This window comes from Pseudochaenichthys georgianus, chromosome 20 (genome assembly GCF_902827115.2).
Source record: "Pseudochaenichthys georgianus chromosome 20, fPseGeo1.2, whole genome shotgun sequence".
Lineage (NCBI taxonomy): Eukaryota > Metazoa > Chordata > Actinopteri > Perciformes > Channichthyidae > Pseudochaenichthys > Pseudochaenichthys georgianus.
In genome coordinates, this window is record NC_047522.1 from 1194104 (window position 1) to 1216385 (window position 22282).

Sequence of the window (22282 nt, forward strand, 5' to 3'; positions counted from 1 at the left end):
CTTTAGACTCATTTCTGGCCAAACAATACAACTTATTTGCTAATTTTCATCCTAATTAAACCCATTCGGTGTTCAAGTCGTGCATGAAATGGATCCATGCGTTAAGCCGCTGCAGGGAGAGAACAGAACAGAAGCATTGTGTATTCAAGCATTGTGCAAACGGTTGAAGAAAAGTGAATCTTTGCTTTTATTATTGATTATGAAAATGAACAGGCACCTTTTACACGGAGCTTGCACATCGCAGAACAAAAAAAAAAGTCAAATATAAATAAACACACCCTCATTAGTGTTGATCACTCACAACAACCTGCAAGCGAAGAGTTCAAACCACATGGAGCAGGAAGAAGAAAACTAAAGAAATACAAAATAATAACCTTTTCAAATCTCTTCCGATCCTACAGGCGGGATTTAAACCCCGCGAAAACACGACTGCAATCAGGCCCTTCATCAGCAGACCCTAACAATGAAGCTAATAAAATCGAAAGCCATTGGTTAAATAGTTGTCTGTATGTTGTCCATATAGTTTTGGAGATAGCGGTGTGCTGTGGTACAGTTCAGAGTATCATCGCACTCACTCAGACCCCGCGAAATTCAAGTATCTCTGAGTGGCTTTCTTTGTAGGAAAGGAGTTGCCTAACGTTATGGAAAAAGGTGTCACGTGATGCCAATAAGAAAAAGTAGGGTTTGAAACGGCATGCACCCCCACTGTAAAAACGACTAATTAGCCAGACTGTCTTCCAATGAAATAAAGCCCTCCTATCGCCACCCTGCTATAAAGTAAAAGCATCCTCTGCTAACTACCGCCACTGGTTTATGTACAATAGATCAGACGTGTCAGGTTGCAACATAACAGTCTCTTTTGGTGAAAATATAGTTAAAATATCTGGTTATTTTGTTTTTTAGAGGCGATCTCTTTTACTGAAAAAAGTACCTGAGCCGAAACTCTGACCAGGGGAATCAAAAAGGGCCGGTTGTCTTCTCCTTCTTTTAAGACTCTCCTCTTCCTCATTCTGGAGATCACAAATTAAATAACACAAAAAACTACTGACCCAACTCTCCTTTTAAAGCTTAAAATAACTCGTTAAAAAAAAGATTAAAGCATGAAATAAAACAACCGTATCATACAAATAAAAGTGGATCAGACATTCGTTAAATGGAAGAGAGGCCGCTGCAAACCTTGAAATCTGGACTCCTCTACAAGATGTCCGTCCGCTATTATGTTTGTTTAACTCGCATCCGTACCGACGTCGTCCGAGAGCTGCGCCCACATCTCAGGTTGGAAGGTGAAGAAAATGGCGTTTACTCGATACCCCCCTTTTAAACCTGATAATTAAGTGTCCCTCGGTGACTGTGAGGAGAGGACGAGCGGAGGTGCCTCGAAGCCTCTTTTCAAATCGAACGGACGAAGCGTCGTCTTGGGTTTCCGTGACAACCCGATCCATTCCGGAAACAGACGATTTCTCTTTGCAGACCCCCAGCATGCATCCATCGGTTATTATTATTATTATTATTATTATTGCACAAAACAAGGAACTTTAAAAGGAAAGAAAAGCAACCACACAAAGTCACGATAAAAAAAAAAAAAAAACAGGAATTGTAATGATCTCGCTTCGACCCGTCTGCTTTACCAGCTTCCTGCCGAATAACCATCCATCGTGGGTGCATCTAAAACGTTCCATTATCATCGCCCGCTATTTTACAACCGGCTAAAACATGCATCCCATGGGGGGGAGTGGGGGGGGGGGGAGTGGGGGGGGGTAATGCAGACAGAGCCTCCAGCGCATGGTGTCCATTGTTCCAGTCAAAGGTCAGAGTTCAAAGACTGAATGATTTCAAAAGTGCTTAACGTAGGTCAGTCGGACTTCTTCCTTCCTTCTACGGTTATTACAAAGTTCGTACATTAGCATGTATCGTCTGTGGAGGAAAGCGGAACACACGTTAATGAAATCATCCGTAACGAGCAGTGTGTGAACGTGAGCGAGGTGTGGAACACTCACCGTGATACCACCATTTGGTCTTCTTTGGATTTTTGTTACACGTTCTTACATAAAAGGAGTTGTCGGGCGGTCGTCTCTGCAAGGACAAAGCACATCGTTCAGCACGTCATCAGTAGCACGCGTCTCCGGTTGCATTCTGCATTAGCACGGGCGCGCTTACCTTTTCTTTGCAGCTGGACAACATGCTGATAATGCTAAGACAGACTGATTGCACTGAGAGAGCTGGCGACCAATCCTCCGTGAGAATAGATAGACAGATGTGGCCGTTGCTATACACATGAGGGTGGACCGGTACATTCTCGCCTGTGAACATTACCTGAAACAAAAAGCAGCGGTTATTAGGAATATTCAGCGTGCACAGCGGGGGGGGGGTGAGTCTCTAACAGGTGGGGGGTTTGGATGCCACAAGATGGAGGACTTTAAACGATAACTGTGGAATATTTTCATTTATTTTCTGTATGTTTTTGCCACTTAAAAAAGGCACAGAAGTGTCTTATTGGAAAACACGGTGCACTTAATCTGTAATTCGTCTAAGCAAGCCTGGCTTAAGGGAACGTTTTGTAAAAAAAAAAAAGAAAAGATTAACAAGACAAACATGTCGCTGATGACGATGACTAAACTAAAAAAAAAAACTAAAAAGTGTCCTTCTGCAATATCACCAGTGTTTGTCTTCATCTCCAGGGTTCAAATCTTCAACATAACGTATCCCGAAGTAAAGAAGTATTCGTCACAGCTGGTCACTTGGTCTGAGGTACATTTTAATTCAACCATGATGACTTTAAAGCAGGGGTGTCAAACTCAAGGCCCGGGGGCCACATCCGGCCCACGACTTCATTTTATGTGGCCCCGCAAGAGCTTGCAAAGAATGTAATACTTTATTATACGATTAAATGCCGCTTTACAGAAGCAGGTTGCCCATAAACTACATGTCCCACAATGCATCTCGTTTTGTGACATGGCACTGAAGAGACTTGCAATTATTTGCTTTCAGACGTAGTTAATTACTAAGTCATTATCCTATCCGATAATTATCAAATTCAGAGGCAATAATGTAATATAACACATTATTTTATATATATTGTATATTTATATATATTTTATATAGTTACAACCGGCCCTTTGAATGCAACCATAATGCTGATGTGGCCCGCGATGAAATTGAGTTTGACACCCCTGCTTTAAAGGGTAACTGGGGTAGATTTCATTTATTTTCTGTATGCTTTTGCCCAGATTGCTATTACAAGTGTCCTTATTGAAAGGTTCGTACAGGTGTATTTAATCTTTCATCTGTCTAAGCAAGCCTGGCTTACGGAAAAGTCTCATTCTGAAATATCAGAGTGTTGGTGCTCATCTCCAGGGTGCAAAGCGGCCAAATATTCATCCATGATATTAAAAATCTTCGAGATAACTTTGTCCCGGCTAGTCACGTAGTCTAAGGTACGATTTTGGGTCATTTCTGTCGTCATGAACGCGCCTTGGGGGAGCCACCCGTCAGGGAAAAGTGTTGATATTTTCATTATTGACAGGAAATAAAGACTCAGTGACCTCTAAAGGAAGTGAGACAGAAGCTGTGAACACAAAAGTGATCGACTCCAGTCAGCTGATTGTGCCGTGGTGTTGTTTAACTCCCACATCCCACAATGCACTGCAGCTCCCCGTGGGGCCCCTGGGCCTCGGTGGAGGGGCCTCTGACAGCGTGTCCTTCCTCTTGAGAGGATAGGAGCTAAGCAGCTAAGTTTCTCATTTTCTCTGCACCTACTCACCCGCTATTTTTAGGCTGCCAGGATCCTGATGAGAGAAACGAGACTGTGGAGATAAACTAATCCCTTCCACTGTGGCTGCAGAGTGTGTGTGTGTGTGTGTGTATTATTTGTTGCACTGTTGGAGAGGAAGATGTTGTGCTATTGTGTGTACGACAACAGAAAAAAGTATCTGTGTCGTCTTTTGTAAGTGAGTTAAGACCTTCATTCTTTAAACAAAGGAAGATAGAAAATGGATATTGCACAAAAACCCGAACTGTAAAAAACCAGATCAGGTCTGTTTGTAATATGTGGTTCTAATTGTCATTTAAAACTAAAATAACCAGTGAAAAACACGACTTTTAGGTTCAATCTAAACTGAAATGATATTGTCCGGTTAAGAAACTAATTAAAAAAAGGATAAAAACGAACGGAAAAACATTTCAGTTTTCAAGCTGTAATATTTAGCTTCAGCCAAAAAGCAGACGGCATCAGCTCTCGTCGAGTTGAAACACAGAAACTGAACAGACTCTGTGCGCCAGGAGATGGAGCTGGATCTACTCAAATAAATAAATCACAAAGACATGATTTCAATGTTTTAGAGCAGGGGTGTCCAAACCGTTTTCACGAGGGCCACATACAGAAAAATATACGGTAACGGAGTAGTGTAACGCATAAACATGAGTCTTCTCATCTGGAAACTCCCTCACCGCTCGCTCTCTTCTCTTGATCGCCCTCTCACGGGTGAACAGTTCAATGTCCCGCTTCATTGTAGGAATTCTGCCACTTTAGTTTGACCATCTCTGTTACTAAGTTATGGAATACTCAATAAATAAGTAATTAGATACCTTACCGTCACTGCCCTCCTAAAGAATGATAAGAATAATGCGTCTTGAACTGGTTTCATTAATTAGTGTCTTGCCATTTCACAGACTGTTAGCTTGTTGTGCTAGCTGGTAGCCTATTTTAGAGCATATACAAAGAAAGACTTGTGTTATGTCTTCCTTAATGCAATAGTATGGGGGGGCAAGTGGAGTCTCGCAGAGGCAAAACTGTGGCGCGCTTCCACTGTACTGTAGGTGCGCCGCAGTCTGCGTGATCTGCCTGCAGGGAGGGCGGGCCGGCCCTGCGAGTAAAGTAACGAGTAATATGTAATATCTTACTTTTTTTTAGTAACGACCCCATCTCTGCTCATCTGTTAAGTTATAAGTTCGCAACATGTAGGTAAATTAGGCTCGACACATGAATATGCTTTAAGAAAAACCCGCCTGCATCACAAAGCTCTCTATAGGGTTCATTTATCTTGTTGGCAGAGTCTCAGAGTGATTCTAATAAGATGACATCGGGTCTATTTCAAGCTTGTTGTGTCAATAAGTTATTAGGCTTTTTTGTATCAACTAAGATTTGTTAGAAAATGTCATCAACATGAATTTATTTTAAAAGTGGGCTTATTAAAACATGAATACTACTGTGACGTATATTTGTACATATATATTTAAGAAGTACAATGTAAGAAAAGCACACGTTTAATTTGTGGGCCATATTTCATCACACTTTTTTAATTCGCTGAGGGCCGATTCAAAATGGCGAGCGGGCCGCATTTGGCCCCCGAGCCGTAGTTTGGAAACCCCTGTTTTAGTGGATCGAATGTCGTTCAAGATCTTCCGTCTACGGTTTGAAGGACTCTTTCAAAAGATGTCAAACTACTTTCACAGTTCTCCAACCACTTTGCTCTTGATCCGTAGCCAAAGCAAAAATAAACATCATGACCTCGGTGTCCACACACACTCTCCGACACACAGGGGGTTTCTCAATGTCGAGTACGCTTGCTTGGTAGCACATGTCTTCCGAGCGTCTTCAGAAGCGAGGCAAGAATCCTTCCTGGCATTCGGATAACGTGGAACAGGCGAGCAAGTGTGCGTAACATGAGAGGCCCCGCCTTACATTTACGCGACAGATTTGGGGAAATTGGTCCGTGCGCAAAGCATTGTGGGGATTTTAAGGACGCCTCGAAATGTCTCGCCGGGCTCGGTAGAATTCCAAGCATGCTGGACATTGGAACAGTCCTTCGGGCGGCACTCGATGACGCAGTATGCTTGAAATAGTGGCTCTGGAGCATCCTTCCTCGACATTGAGATACACCCACACACACCTGCAGAGAAACGTACCTGAGGTGAATCAAAAGGATATCGACCGCTAAATTTGAAAAGCAGCTGAAATCTCTCTCCTTCATAGAGTGTGCCAGACGCTCCCTCCATGTCTACGATCCACCTGGAGGGAAGACACACAATACAAACATGTTAAACGAAGACACTAAGACAACAATTAAAAATACATATCCGTCACTGAGTTCAAAGCTCTGAGACCGGCTTGTGCCAAGTCACTAATGTTTATGTTCCATTTCATCCTAGAATATATCTTTATCGTCATCATACAAAGTACAACGACATTTCTTTGGCATCTCTCACTGCAGTAAAAAATAGACACAAATAAATAAGTAAGCGTGGTGGAAGCAGAGGTCGTAGCCATGACGACGAGATACAATTCAATGTGCATTTTTACACTTCCACTAAAAACGTTAAGGCGAGACGCTCCGGCTGAATAAGGTGATTTAACTTAAAGATATCAGCGAGACATTTCTCCAGTTCATGACTTACATTGAGACAATTCTTTCTGTAGTACAAGTCTTCTGAAATAGCATGTTTAAATACGCAAAGTATTCATTATATAATTAAATACGCAAAGTATCCATTATATAATTAAATATGCGCAGATTTGCAGGAACACAAACCTGAACATCGGATAAAGTCAGGTTCAAAATGCTTGTTTAATGTTGTAGTCACGTGTACAAAGCTGTATACATGTCGTGTCCTTCCAAGTGTGCTCATGCAGGGTTACAGTAACCAAAGGATGCCATACATGTCTAAATAGCACAGTGCCCATGCTGCTGTAAATCAAAGCGTTTTATCGTTCCCCTGACATTCAATCTTCAGCGGGGTTATGGCGGCGCTTCAGTACCAACATGATACTCTATCGATCTAAACTAAATCCATGTTGGCCTCTGTGGCAGCGAGGCTCCAGTTCCTCTGGACCGGCTTCATATTCATATAAAACCCGGAGGTTTCAGTCGCAAAGAAAGCCAGACATCCAGCGCAGAATAAATATGGTTATCGTGTGCTGGAAGAGACGGGGAAACTGTGATGGCAGCGTCGCAATCTCTGCCCTCGTTTCTCTGAGGTCACAGAGACTTCGGGTTCAGAGCCTGAACGCAGCCTCGAGCACATCAGGCCAGCCACGTTTATAACTGCATCGTATCAGCGTATCAAGATGCTGAAACACACCTCATGTCAACAGTGTGAGCAGAGGAGAGTACACCCAAGGACATGACGCTCAACTTCCCCATCCGTAGCGATTATATGATCCAGCCGACAAAAACAACACGGTGAAAATGGAGTGAGACAACGAGACAAAGTGTACCCGAAACAAAAGCTATCAAACCAACAACTTAAGGTCGCCGTCCTTACAGTTTGTTTTTAGGTTCACTCGACTACTTCACTCCACCGGGACTCGCTTGATTGAAAAGGGTAAATCCCTACGACTGTCGGTAACCATGACACACGAAACAACATTTCAACAGACGGGGACACAAAGACACACCCCGACGTGTTCAGGGCGAACAACGGGGAAGCTGGGGAAACCTGTTCGTAGATATGCCGCTTTTACAGCCACACAAAGCAATAAAGTGTGTGACGTCAAGCTGATGTATTTATATGAACTCGTACTCTTCCTTGGAGCAAAACAACCTTGAAGGCAGCAGAGAGAATGGAAACAAATAAAAAGAAGGATTTAGAAAGTGCCAACTTGAAATCCAGACGGAAATAGAACCGAGTATTATGTCTTTGTCAAGAGACGGTACACGATGTCCCACAAAGTATCTTTAAATAATCCTGCCCGTCTGGCCAAAGCAGAGGCTTGCGATTGAACGCTTCCTCTCCGCTCGGGTTCACGGTCAGGAGAACTGCGGATTAGGGACGAGGTTTTCGGGGGAAACGTCCCTGCAGTATTTCTCCACGAGGACACGAGGATAAGGGAAGCTTGAACTCTTGCTCAACAGCAGCGATTGGGTACATATGAGAGGGTTCGGCTTTGACCTTAAAAGCAGACGGTGACGGGCACAGAGGTGGATTTTGGGGCTGATAAAAGCAGCAGATATGGTGCAATTCTGTAGGTCAAAGAAGTATAGGGGAAGCCAAACAAACCGTATGTGTATTTATGAAGAAGCGAGGCAGTCGGGGTGCAGAAATAAAATGTCTAGCTCACTGATATTTCCTTTCCTGTGACTAGACAGAGGAAAAGCCAGGTAAATGCTTCGATGTACCGTTTGCATACGGTCAATTATTTTAGCATTTCTTGCAAGAACGATGCAGCAGACTTCACTATCTGTGACGATATTGCAGTTATTCGACGAGTGGGCCGTTGGTTAAATCCCCATTGAATTACCTCTGGTCGCAGGTAGCCACTCTGAACTTCACGCGTGTGAGCCTGCAGCTAAAAGACATTTGAATATCTGTCGTAAATCCCTTTTACAGGTAAAGACTCTTATCAGACACAATTTGACTGAACCGGTAACATAATACGGGACGAGGTCAGCTGGCAGCCTCTGTTCCTTGCTAGACACACTGCCGCATGCCAAGTCAACCGTTGAATATTTGATAAGGATGAATAGTGTCGCTGTGCATTAGAGACTCTCCACTGAAGGGCTGCCGCTCACTCGTTGACCCCGACTCCTCCACACATGCAGCTATAACACAGCAGCATTTCATCGCCATACTTCCTACAGCATTAAGTACTTTTAACTAGTGGTGCACGATATTAGGAATTATGACGTCATCCCGATACAAGTATTAATAGCCCCGATAATATATGATATATGTTTTGGGTAAAGAAAGAAAGAGATCCTGCGGTGTGGGTGGATTGGGATGAGGGACGCTTGTTTTTCAGTCGGCTCCTCCCGTGTTGCCAGTACTGTGGTGTTAGTGGTTTAGGAAGAGGGGAGTTCTTCACAAAGCCAGCGCTCCCTAACTCGTGCCTGGCTGTGACGTAAACGGTGAGCGGCCGTGAAGCCAGGACAGCAAACAAACATGTCGTCGGTAGTATGGGACTATTTCAAAGTTCCAGAGTTCGATAGTTCGCTTGCTATTTGTATTAATAGATGCAGAAGTTCCACGAGGAGGGAGAAGGCAACGAGCTATAATACTTCCAACCTGATCAGTCGCCTGAAACATCGCCATGGCTACGATGGTGTGTTAAAAGCGTACGAAGACGCCTGCGCTGCTAAACTAGCGGCGAACCCAAAGCCAGCTGCAAAGGCACCGGGGCTTTCACCTATCCACGAGGCTTTTGAAAAAGGCAAGAACTTTATTTGGGGAAATAAATATGGTCACTTTGAAGTCAAAACTGTTCTTGGCTTTGCTTTGTTCACAGTCGTAATGCTCATGTCCTTTGCTCACTACTAGTCTCTTTTTACCACCAGGTGTGCAAAAACTACAGGTACATTTAATATATATATTATATTATTATCGGTATCGGTCTTGAGAAGCAGGAAGTTATCGGTATCGGTTTCAAAAAAACAATATCGTGCATCCCTACTTTTAATGCAAATTTCATGCGCTTTGAGCACTGGAAAAGCGCTATAATAAATGTAAGGAATTATTATTATGTCAGCCTGTATTTGTGTCAGGCTTTTAGCAGACAACAATAAAGAATATATCCATCCTACATGGCCTAAAAGGAGAAGGGGCAATCTTCCTTTTGTGTTCTTATATTTTACATGTTGTTATCACCACGACGCTGAAGTTGGCTTCCGATTCAGCAGTTAAGGGGAAAGTTAAAGGACATTTAATTTACAGCGCTGAGCGAACAATCCTCCGTGTTTGAACCTCTTAAATCGCTGCATAGCCAATTTATTTGGACTGGATTATCCCAGAGAGGCTAAAGATTCTTTATAACCCAGTTTGAGATTTGTGAAACGTTTATTCTATTTGTGTAAATACAAGAAAGGGAGATTTCAGTGCTTTTTTCACATGTAGACCAGGTCCTGATCTGAAACCACTAGACCTACACTCATCAAATCTGGACTGGATTATCCCTGAGAGGCTAAAGATTCTTTATAACACAGTTTGAGAAAAAAAAAAGCACTGAAATCTCCCTGGTTTGTATTTTAATAGAATAAAGGTTTCACAAATCTGAAACTGGGTTATAAAGAATCTTTAGACTCTCTGGGATAATCCAGTCCAAATAAATCGATTTAAGAGGTTCAAACACGGAGGATTGTTCGCTCAGCACTGTAAATTAAATGTCCCTTAACTTTCCCCATAACTGCCGAATCGGAAGCCAACTTCAGCGTCGTGTTATCACCGTCCTTTTGTTGCCCTTAGCACACATGTTTCTGCTATTTGCATTATTTAAAAATCACTCGGTATGTTTCAATTTGCCTGTTTTTGATTTAGTGCCGTCTGCATGATCTACGACTAACAGGACAGACGTTTAGCTATTTAAACTATTTATAAATTACTCACGTATTTGATCCGGTAGATCATTATATTTCGCTCACTGTTCTCTGTTTGCTCGTCACAGTCTCAATGAAAGACAGTGTGACAAGTGACAGCTGAATCAATACAATTGCTATTCAAATCAGCTCCACAACATGTCCTTGTACCCTCTGGTATCAACAGATAACCACTGTGTTAGATGTGAGAGGTTATTTAAGCTAAATAAAGGACAAGAGTACTTACTGTGTGATGGTGTTTTGTACACTTTTTTCGTTGAGGGTCATTCCTGGGGGTGGATCATTTTGCATGGCTAACAATTCCTTTTGCAGCCTTTTCTGTAGGAGGAAATGAAATAAAAACAATTATAGCATGTAGAAAAAAATCCTTATTTTTAATAAGACATTAACTATTAAATTATTTTACATGTTATTGCTGTAAATACTGTAAATGTTGGTAAAAACAATAACTCCACCCTGACTAAAAGAGCTATTTTAAGCCAAATAAAATGAAAAACATGTGGTTAGAAATAGCAACAAACCTAGTTCATCAGTAGATTAAATAACAAAGTTATAATTGTGTAATTATTGTGTAATAATTATAAATGGTAAATCTCCACTTGCACCTGCTCAGCTGGAGAGGAAATTGCTCAATCTTCACAAATAAAAACAATTATAACGTGTAGAAAATACTGCCTTCATTTCAATAAGAGACCAATCATCAAACGGGTGATAAAAAAACATGTTTGTAATTATTTGATATCTTAATGATGAAAAAGCTGTTATTATTCGATAAGCTGCTCAATCTGCTGCGCACTGGTTCGTTAGCTAGCTTACGTCAACGCCAGCCAAAACAGCAGCTAGCACTCATGTCAAACATTAACTTTGTATATTAACTCATAACATCTCCTTCCTGGAGTTAATACCTATGTGTTGCTGTCTTTAAAACACCGCCAGTCATGATTTCAATAAAAAAGAAGCTGGTATCTGTTGATGATGATGCTAGGTTGTAATGCTAGCAGCAGAGCTAACCGTTTAGCATTACAATCCTCGCTTTTACTTTAATGTCAACACCACCTCGATTATATATTTGTACCTAAGTTAAAATGGTAGTAAACTGTCTGAATAAACCCCACTGAAGGTCAGTTAAATTATGAATATCCAGGTCGATGTCGTTTGTGTTCTTACCTGCATCGACGCCATGATGGAAACCCCCCCCTGCAGCAGCGGAGGCACTACGTCACAGATCACGTGACGCACATAAATTGTTTTGACAGCAAAACAATCGGAGATCTCGCGAGAACTTACTGTAATTGACACTGTAACAGCTTTATATAACATGATTTCATTAACAAACAAAAAAAAGTGTCTATGAGATCCACTATTTCAAGAATGACTCGAGGACAAAAATAGGTTTTTAAATTATCTTATTATTTTGCAAACGTTTTTTAATTCTTTAAATATATATATAGGCTGCATATCTAAACGAGGTTTGGATTCTAATGTACACTATTGGAAGTGGTAAAATGACATGGATCAATAATGTCTGCTATTTTAAGAAGCATTTTGGGGGGAGGAGGTTTATAGATCTGTATCATTTCATTAGTTCATGTTGGCAGTGTTTGTGTTTTTTTAAAGTATTTCAATAAAGATAGAAACACAAGATGGAGGAAGTCAAAAACAAAGTGTTAAAATTCACTGAGGTGGCGGTCACATGGGTCACTGAGGCATCTGCAATATCAAAAAGCACTAAAGGGGAAAACAGAGTTAGTGTTAAAATATGTATTAAACTATAAGCCAGGAGTAGAAGTGCCTTCTTCTTTAGGGATCGAGAGGAAGCTATATCAAAATTCCTCGTGCGTGTACTTGGCAATACATCTCTTTCTAATTCTGATTGTGTTGAATCTGCAATATGTGTATATTTGAATGTGTTTACAACAATAAACTAATGTGTCTTTAAAACTGTGTACGAGCCAGGTTGTCTGAATCAGTGCATCCACATCTTAGTACATGACCCGATTAGTTTCGTTTTATACATTTCATGTAAATGCCATTACTACAAACATCCCAAGCAGGCCAGTATAAATAACGTTTGTAAAGTAAGGCCTCCTACAACTAATGTCCTACAACTATTAGCAATTGTATTAGTTTAATAAACAATATGTCTGCCGAATGCTCTTTGAGGTCTTTTACATTTTGCATTGATTTACTTGAGCTAAGCTAGTCGTCTGCACATGCAAAGTGAGGCAACAGTAGAGTGCGATATATGAGTATATTTTTACAAAAATCCCCAGGTGTAATCTCCAAGAAACTAATGTATAACTTATTTTAAAGGTCCCATGTCATGCTTTTCTGGTTATCACCCGTCCCCTTGTGTGATGAAGGTTTTTCTGCATGTGAACGGTCTGCAGAGTCACACACCCTCAAAGTGCACCCTGTAGTGCAGGCCTATTCAAATGGCGGCCCGCGGGCCAGATGCGGCCCAGAACCAACTTCCGAGTGGCCCAGCCTCCCGTGGCCAAATTCCTACACTAGTACAGACCATGAATGCAACACTCCGCGTTGCTTAGAAACCACCAAACCACAACGCAGCACGTTTTTTGAAAGTGCATCTAGTGGTGCTAGTAACGGTGGTCCTATGATAGCAACTCTAAAACATGTCTCTCTCAACTCTGAAGTGTAAACAAAGACAAAACGGTCATTGATCTTGTGGAGCAGATGCGCGAGTCATTGCCCAAGTCAAGCTGGACCTTTTCGCGACCGACTTGAGTACGGGTCGGATGCTGCATTTTCCGACGCTCCGCAAATACATCAAATCCCCATCACATCCCCGGCACAAATCACGGATGTGATGACAGATTTCATTGCGAGGTTGAAAGAGAACTTTGGTCAATTGGATGGACTTGCTCTGCCCACAGAGGTGATGGGCTTTGTCAGAGACCCCTTCACTGTTGCAATAGAGGGGGGCGTATCCACCAGAGCAAAGGAAGTGGTCCCCTCCATCGACGAGGGGGAAATGTACACTGAAACTTATTGACATGCATTCATCCGTAACCGGATGCCCCAAGTGCAGCGCACTAACGGGCCAGCGAAGTTTTGGAGTGACGTCAAAAAACAGCAGTTCCCTTCATTCAGAAAGTAGCGATCTGTGTGCTCAGTATGTTTGGATCAACATACAAATGTGAGTCAAGCTTTTCACACATGAACTCAATCAAAAGTAGCACTCGCTGCTCCCTGACTGACAGCACTCTTCACCAATGTCTTAGGACTGCATTGACATCCTATGAGCCAAAAATCACTGCTCTTGTTCAAAACTAAAAATGTCACTTCTCCCATTGAGAAAGTCAGCGATGACAAATCACACATGCGGTGATAGTAAGCACCTAGTTTACTATAGTAGACGTGTAGTGTAGTATTCATTCATTCCCTTATCCCTTGTTATGGGTTTGTGCACTGAAGGGTTTGACAGTTATTTTTGTATTTAAATGCACTTTGTAATGTGTCTGGGTCAAATGTGACCAACACGTATGATTTTTTGTTAATACTTGAAAAGTGAAAAAATAGTATTGCTACAGTACTACTTCTTTGTGTTACATTGGAGCTCTTTAACTGTTTGCTAATGCACTTTTTGATGTGCATATGTATCCAATTTTATTTTGTATGTATGAAGACATTTATTAAGACTGCTATTATTGCATTCAGTTAAATGCACTTTGTCATGTGCCTGATTCAAAAAAAATAACCTGAATATTTGACTTCTAAAGCGAACAAATGTAATGCTACAACTGTGCACTTTTTGTTTTGTATGCACTTTGAGAATCCTCAGATTCTGTTAAATTAATGCTAATTTGTTGTGTTTTTATGCACTTTTTGACGTGCCTTTGTTAGATGAACAATGAATACAAATGGAATGTTTTTCATCGCAGTAATATGTGTTGGTTTAAAATGTGTCATTACCCGTTTTTTACAGGCCGCTGAATGTCTGGCCCAGCTGAATTTTGTAGTTATAAAATCTGGCCCAACTGAATGTGTAATTGAATAGCCCTGCTGTAGTGAGTACAACTCCAGGCCCGGACTGGCCATCGGGAGCACCGGGAGGTTTCCCGATGGCCTGGCCTGCTGAGTGGCCTGCTGGCCTGAGGATTTTTTTTATGTAGCCTATGTATTGTGAACGCAACGCTGCGCAAATGTGGGTCTGACTCTGCCTCACAGAGGGTGACTGGCTGTCTACATGATGTGGCCTGGCTGCCGACATGGCCACTTTCATACAGACCATACACTAATGCCCTCGATTGGTCTCTGTGTGTCATTCAAGCTCGGGAGGGTGTGTGTGTATGTGTGGCGCAAGAGAGAGCAAGCGCGCGCACCGGTTACATGTAGGCTATTGTTGTTGTTAGCATCTGGTGCTAGCTAGCTGCGCTAACGGATATAAGGAGCTGTTTCAACAACAAGGTGGAGGAGAGTCCTCTCCTGTCAGACTGAGAGACTGATAACCTCAGCTCAGGTGAGGTAAAGGACTCTGCTGAGTGTTTAGATAGTTAACTTAGTTCTCAGTGGGTCTCACGGTTTGGTCACCATTCATGTAAACACATATTTCCATTTGAAGGGGGAGTGATTAGTAAAATATGCATGAATAATACAAAATAAAATGTTAACTATGTGAAAAAAATGTAAGATACACTTTAAAAACGTGTTGAGAGCTAAAACTAGTCTTTGCTGCTGCCTCAAAGAGGAGCGGGGGGAGACAGGTGAGGCTGATTCAGGAGCACAGACACACTCACAACTATAAATGAACCAAAAACAAATAAATAAACACGTTTCAATGTTTTTTCATATTGGATATGGTATGTTATTGGTTATGGCCATGTACTTATGATTTTATGATTATTTAAATGTGTACAGTTCTGTTTCATGTGGGTGTAGTCTCTCCCTTAATTTCCCCTTCAAAGTGAACCAGATTGATGCATTTAAGTCCAACATTAAAAAACAAATCTTACCGGGGGAGAATGCCCCCGGAACCCCCTATAGGATTTGAGGTCCACCTCCACTTAAAATATGTTCACATGAATAGGTTCCTAAATAGATTTGCACATTTTTTTAAATAGTAACCCATCTCCATATGTTTATTTGTGGGTAGTAGATTTAGGGCTATCACTACGGGCAGCAACGCTGTAAATATTGACAAATAAATCCAGCAAAATGGCACAAAAAACTGGTAGTGGCCTGGCTGGGTGTATAATTCCCGGCCTGACTTATTGTCCCAGTCCGGCCCTGCTCTAACACAGAAAAGACCTGTCGATGCTGCCCCAGAACGCCTCGTTGGACATTTTTATTTTTCCATTGTTTGCTTCTTGGGTATAGTGACGTATTTCAGGTCCAATCCGCGGACTTCCTCACACACACAATCGGCGGGACGTTGCGAGGCTCACTGCTGCGAGGAGTGGACAGTGTGAGCTGGCTCACTGGTGTGGGGTGGGCGACGGCGAGACACCCACCGCGGAACTCAGCCTGGGCACACACTCAGGCCCAATCCCAAACCACTCCCTCGACCCTACCCCTCCGTGATGGAGTGAACTCCGTCTGTAGCCACACTCGCAGCTCAACGAGGCTCCTCCTGTCAGGTGGAGGGAGTAAACACAGCAGCAAGCTTTGGGACGGCCTCCCCTCTCTCCGGCAGAAACAGGAAGTGCCGTAACTGTTTGGAACAACGGTTTCAAATCAGCATCTCTTAGACAAAAAGTTTAAATGAATAACTCAAATAAAACTCCAAACATCTTTCATTGTGTTTCAAAGCTCTTTTAGTTTTAAACCTGATGTTTATAAGCTTCTTAATTTTTGCAACGGTCTGTAAATATACACAACTTTATAATAAAATGCACACATTGACCTTTTTCTAGACTAAACACAGGTATGATCCCAAGTTAAAAACATAATGGTTATCAAGAGGTTGTTAACATCGCAGTTTATCAGTGGATGTTTGCTGGAACTACTCGTAAACAGCGTGTTTCCTGATGGACACACGCAGCGTGACTCCGGTCTCAAGTCAACAGACTCGCAGTTTGAGGGCTTGATAGCCCACTCCCCTCCACACTCGTTGCTTTGGAACAGCCCTCAATATGGCGGACCCTCCGCGTGAACGGAGGGGTAGGGTGTAGGGGGCGGTTTGGGAATGGGCCTCAAAGTCCCAGCCAGGCTGCGGGTGTGTGCGTTTCGGGCTGGGTTTAGCTGTGTCTCGCAGACGGCCACTGGGCTCACAGGGGGGGGGGGGGGGGACTTTACAGAGATGCTGTGAGAAACCAATGCAAGTGTGGAACATTGAACAACGTAAATCTATTCTAGTCGACCTCAACGATGGAATTATGATCAGTAGAAATGGCCGTGACACGGGACCTTTAAAACTTCTTACAAGCCAGGCTGTCTGAACCAGTGTGTTGAAGTGCATCCACATTTTTGTAAATGACCCGATTAGTTTAATTAAACCTAAAAAGTGTTCCTGCACTGGTGGGTATGTATACACGTATTAAGTTGACCAGTTTTAACATGTTCCAAGAATCCCAGTATAAAGAGGATTTTCAAAGCAAGGCCTCTTACCTCTAATGTTAAATTATATATTTTAGAATAAACAATATGTCTGGCGAATGCTCTTTGAGGTCTTTTCCACTTTGCATTGATTTACTTGGACTAGTCGCGTGTTCATGCAAAGTGAGGCCGCAGTCGAGTGTGCTCGCCAAACGGGTCTTTATTCATCTGGAGAGGTGAGGGGACATCGATGGAGCGGTGAGGGGACATCGATGGAGCGGGGACACATTCATCACATTCGGGGCAAGTGAGGCTGCCATCTCCATTTATTACTTTAAAATGAAATCCTTTAATACTAATAAAACTTTGACAGGAAGCCAGGTGCAAAAAGAAAAAGGAAATAATAACATGGTGACATATTTATTCAGGTTTCATATAAGTAAATGGCAAAAACAATTTAAATATTCAAAAAAAAATGTAAAACTGTTTTAAGCTGCTACATTTTTTTTCTTTTCTGTAACTTTAGCAATCCAAAAAGTTTGCAGCCATGAGCAGTTCCAGCGCGATCTCCGGAGCGATGGGGAATTCTGGGATTTCCGTGGAGCTGTTGGTGTAGCGGACCTTGTAGGTGAAGTACATGCAGACCTTGGAGAGCACGTGAGACGGGATCTCCCTGAAGTTCACCTCGTTGGTTTCGTTCTCAGCAAACTGACCTGAGGACAGTCAACATATATTCATACCGTTAGAAACATCTCACTCGTCTTGAGCTTCAGCCTCAGGATCCGTGTGTCTGTGATCCTCTCCAGATGGAAGGAGGCATCACATACAGAGCATCAACTAGTTCCTGAGCAGTGTCCTTCACATGCTGATATCCAAGAGAGGGAGTTACGGCCCGTCCACACGGCGGCGTGCGTCGAAGCTTGCCGGCGGGCGTGTCTGAAACTCGACCAACAACCAATCACATGAATCTCCCGCCCCGGACACACAAGCAGTGGTTTGATTGGCTAAAGCTTGTACTGGCATACGATTCGATTGGCTGACGCTTCTGCCGAGGCGTCAAAAGTTGAACATTGCTCAACTTTTGCCGCGAGCCACGCCAGCAAAGCTCCGCGTCGCTTCCCACAATGCAGTTCGGCAAAAAGTGACGTCACCCCATTCAAAGTGAACGGTGACGCTTTCAACGCACGCCGCTGTGTGGGCGGCCCGTGACAGTCACACGATGGAGGAACAGAAAGCAGTCTTCAATGTTTACTTCAGATTAGCTCCACGTCAGAAATGAGCATGCTTGATGTCTCTCTCCATAGAGGCTGAGTCATCATGTTTAATCGTTGGAACATCATATATTCAACACAGTGTCTCATTAGCTTCTTCCATGTAATCATACATCCGGTTACGGACATAGTTACAGCCTTGTTCTCATGTGTACTCTGATATTGAAACACATACCATGTAAGAAATGTACCTTTCAACTGAAAACTAAGCACATGGAGCGAGTTGCAGAGGGTTAACATTGACTTTGAATCCATGCAATGTAAGAAATACAGCTTCCAATATCCACTCTCGAAAGCCATCACACAGAATAATCTGCAAAATATATACAAAAGATTATCGGTTTACGGTTGTTTGCCATAAAAGTCAAGTTGTAGTTTGTAACAATGTTATCCGATCATTTGTAGTAATTAGTGTAGGATTATTTGGATTGGCTGACGCCGTGCGACGGATACAACAAAGTCAGTATTACAGAACAAGCCGTGGCCAGTTTTCAATTATCGTGTAAGAAATTAACCTTTAAAATTCAGTTCCAAAGAAGCCTTTCAACTGAATAAAATGATAAAATAAAACATAAAATGAAATGAAACATAAAATGATTTCCTTTTTGTGGTCTAAAACCAAATCCTCATTTTATCCCATCAAATATTTGTGTGAAGAAATTGAAATGACAGCGTGAGAAAGCAGTGCAAGTAGCTGGTATTGTGTTTTCACTAGGGATGCACGATATTGTTTTTTTGAAACCGATACCTGCTTCTCAAGACCGATACCGATAATATAATATATATATATATTAAATGTACCTGTCGTTTTTGCACACCTGGTGGTAAAAAGAGACTAGTAGTGAGCAAAGGACATGAGCATTACTACTATGAACAAAACAAAGCCAAGAACAGTTCTGACTTCAAAGTGACCATATTTATTTTCCCAAATAAACTTCTTGCCTTTTTCAAAAGCCTCGTGGATAGGTGAAAGCCCCGGTGCCGTCTTCGTACGCTTTTAACACACCACCGTAGCCATGGCGATGTTTCAGGCGACTGATCAGGTTGGAAGTATTATAGCTCGATCTTTTCTTTACCCAAAAAATATATTGTATATTATCGGGGCTATTAATACTTTTATCGGGATGACGTCATAATTCCTAATATCGGACCGATAATTATCATGCACCACTAGTTTTCACATATAATATTTGTTTCTGGGGTAAATTACTCCCATCTTTCCTTAAGATCCTTCTCTTTAAAAAAATATATAATTCCTGTCTGTTAGTAAATTAGTGGTGCGCATAATGTAATATTTTAATGTTAGGTGGGTTCCTTTAACAGGCGCTTCGTGGGTTGATTCATAAAAAGTGAAATAGGAAGTTAACTAGTAGTTGTATGGAGTGAGCACAGTGCCATCAACTGGTCATAACAACAGGAATCCAGCAGCCTGGGAAAAGTTACGAGCTAATCCCCACAAAAATGTCTGCATGCGTTCCGTACTTTAAGCAGTTTGCGATACTCGAAATAATTTCCCCAAATCCTCACCAGGTCCGCTCAACATGGCTTTGATCGTCCCGGATGTTAAGGCGTGTTCCCGTTTCACGATAAACTCGTGGCCATCCGAAGAGATCAGCTTCACGTACATGGCATCTGGCCCTTCACAGCCACCGTAGGTTCTCTCTTCTCCGTCTGTGAAGCAGCAAACAGTGACAACCTCAAACAGCTGCAGCACACACACACACACACACACACACACACACACACACACTCCAGACAACTGTTATAATAACAGCTGGGACTTTGGAGAAAGGCCCAAGAAAATGTTTACTATTGAGTCAGCACACACACACGATCAGACATTTAATAAATGCAAGAACATATGCTAACCCTATGCATTTCTTAAAAAGGTACAGGATCATGTAAAAAAAAAAAAATACTTTCACAATTGATAATGTTTTTAGTGTCTTTGCAAATTGATTTAAAATACTGATACATCAATAAAGTTATTGTTAGTATGATCTAACTAGGTACATTTACTGAACTTAAGTACAATTTTGAGGTACTTGTACTTTAATGCTACTTTATACTTCTACATGTATTAAAGAGCTTTAGCTACTTTTAACTAAATGTATCTGTAAAAATAAAACGAGTGAAATAATGTCAATATTCTACAGAAAGTAAATCAGAACTTTGCTTGTCTCTATGCAACAATATTATCTAGAATTGTAACATATATAAATATTATTATATACACATTAAATACATTTTTCTGCACACTGAGTACTTTTTATACTTAAGAGTGCATTTTCTGATAATACTTTTGTGCTTTTACTTAAATCAGATGAACTCACCCATCCTGCTCCGGGATTATTGTTTACCCTGAAAGGAGACCACACATCTCATAAGAACAACAACAACAACATATACACATAAAGGACTTTAACGTGGAGAAAACACATGTTATTTAATAATAATTAAGGTTTGTGCTCACAGTTAGTTAGGCCTGTTGTTTTAGTGAATTTGTGACAGTCACCCTGTACCAGAGACAGCTACATCTAATACAATAAAACACTACAATAGTGTAACATGGCTTTAGTTAGAATACATGTCACAAAGCTTCCAACTGTTCTGCTCAATTCATTCAAATGCCATTTAAAACTGCCCTTTTCTTTTCCGTTGAAAATGTTTTTCGGCGTTAGCTATCTGTTGCTAACATGCTAACGCCTCACAAAAAGGACTTTAATTCCTTTATTGAGGACATTACATTGATATGGGATATTAAGTCAGAGACACAACAACACAGAACAACTTGTAATCACAAACACAACACAGTTTCTCACCAATTCAGTAGAAGAATCAGCAGGAGAGGATTGCGGTTCAGCTAACGTTAGCCACCAGGCTGTTTATACCCGGAACTACTTTAGGTGAGCACCAGGTCCGCTATAAATCTCCTCCGTAGGGATTTCAATCGCAGAGATGAACGGTCCCTTTTAACTCAGGTCGTGTTCGTTGCAATAAAACGCCAATATGAAAGTTACATTTACTTTGTATTTTTCTTAGTTATTAGTGTGTGAGTTTTCTCCAAGGATACAACATATCTTACCTTTACAACAGAGAACAAACAACATGCAAATCAGAGGCTGTTATTAGCGGACATCTAATATCTCCGCAGAATAACAATGTCAAAAGACCAAAACAAATACAACTAGACACAAAATTACCACCCAAATTGTCTTAAAAAATGACCAAAAAATCAACAAAAAGAGACTAAATGTGTGTGTCTTGACTTTTATCCATGTATTTTTCCTTAATGTTTATTTTATTAGCTTTTCTTTTTGAATGCTTAATGTCTTTCATTTTTTTTGTAAAGCACTTTGAATTGCCTTGCGTTGAAAAGTGCTATATAAATAAACTTGCCTTGCCTTGCCTTATGTATGGGCCTTTTGAATTGGCTCATAATCCGGTGTCACAATACTTGTCCAAGAGAACAAGCAACATATCAGAGGCTTTTATTGGATATCTAACCACCGTGCGATGTTTTTAGAAAGGCAGTATGACTGTGCAGGGGTCCATCGTCTCATGATCCATGGTTTCACAATAAGAGGGGTAGGATGACAATATGATTTTATTTATGATAAAGACCTGAGATGACTTGTCAGATTTCCACTGGTTGCCAGGCCAGTCATGAAGAGATGATTTGCGCTGTGACGCCTTTAGGGGGCGCCTGTGTTTCAGACTATCTCCACGAGCTGTGATGCGCGACAGCAGGTGCTGATTGGACATGACAGAGACATTTTGCAGGCCCATAAATCTGGATTCAAGAAAGAATGAGAGAGATGGAGGGGAGAGAAAGAGGCATGTTCTCTGCCCTTCTTCGTGTACCTTACAAAGTTCAGTTTGTGTTCATGTATTCACCATGTTTTCATCTTACTCCCGAGACTGCATGAAATCCAGGAGCAGAAAAACTAACCAATTACACAACAATCAAATAAAACAACAACTGAAGCTACACAATAATGTAAACATGAATTAAACATGATGATAATTCACTTTAAAACGTGTTAGGGTTATGAAACCTCCCTCTGCATTTTCTGCATTATTTTGATTATCATCGATCTGAATTAGTTGCATTTTCATCCAGAAAGACCCACGTTTCCTCGGTTAACATGGGGTTGTTGTTTGCATCAACAGGCCTTCATCACATCCCATAATGTCTCCTGAAACAGG

The 22282-nt window shown here is 41.6% G+C and overlaps 2 protein-coding genes across 3 annotated transcripts; both read right to left on the reverse strand.

Annotated features, from left to right (window-relative positions):
• Positions 1-1740: 1740 nt before the first annotated feature.
• On the reverse strand, positions 1741-11551 carry ube2wb (ubiquitin conjugating enzyme E2 Wb). Its single transcript, XM_034108702.2, has 6 exons — positions 11472-11551; positions 10531-10622; positions 5905-6007; positions 2158-2313; positions 1998-2073; positions 1741-1914 (listed from the first exon to the last, which is right to left on the reverse strand). The coding sequence occupies exons 1-6, from the start codon at positions 11484-11486 to the stop codon at positions 1901-1903; spliced, it is 456 nt and encodes a 151-aa protein (XP_033964593.1). The 5' UTR covers positions 11487-11551; the 3' UTR covers positions 1741-1900.
• A 5655-nt stretch (positions 11552-17206) lies between these two features.
• On the reverse strand, positions 17207-21003 carry eloca (elongin C paralog a). 2 transcript variants are annotated; one of them, XM_034109270.2, is made up of 5 exons: positions 20896-20990; positions 20547-20626; positions 20407-20434; positions 19601-19744; positions 17207-17515 (listed from the first exon to the last, which is right to left on the reverse strand). In XM_034109270.2, exons 3-5 carry the CDS (start codon positions 20408-20410, stop codon positions 17325-17327), a joined length of 339 nt encoding a protein of 112 aa, XP_033965161.1. In that variant the 5' UTR covers positions 20411-20434; positions 20547-20626; positions 20896-20990; the 3' UTR covers positions 17207-17324. The 2 variants fall into 2 exon arrangements, with proteins under 2 accessions (XP_033965161.1, XP_033965160.1); XM_034109269.2 differs by lacking the exon at positions 20547-20626 and having other exon boundaries at positions 20896-21003.
• Between the last annotated feature and the right edge of the window lie 1279 nt (positions 21004-22282).

What these genes read in the sequence shown, in the direction of transcription:
- eloca (XM_034109269.2), bottom strand. An exon ending in AGCCATGTTGAGCGGACCTG is followed by an intron (nt 17,516 to 19,600) that starts GTGAGGATTTGG and finishes GACTGTCCTCAG; the next exon opens with GTCAGTTTGCTGAGAACGAA.
- ube2wb (XM_034108702.2), bottom strand. An exon ending in ATCCTTTTGATTCACCTCAG is followed by an intron (nt 2,314 to 5,904) that starts GTACGTTTCTCT and finishes TTTTTGTTTCAG; the next exon opens with GTAATGTTCACAGGCGAGAA. An exon ending in TGTCCAGCTGCAAAGAAAAG is followed by an intron (nt 2,074 to 2,157) that starts GTAAGCGCGCCC and finishes TTGTCCTTGCAG; the next exon opens with AGACGACCGCCCGACAACTC.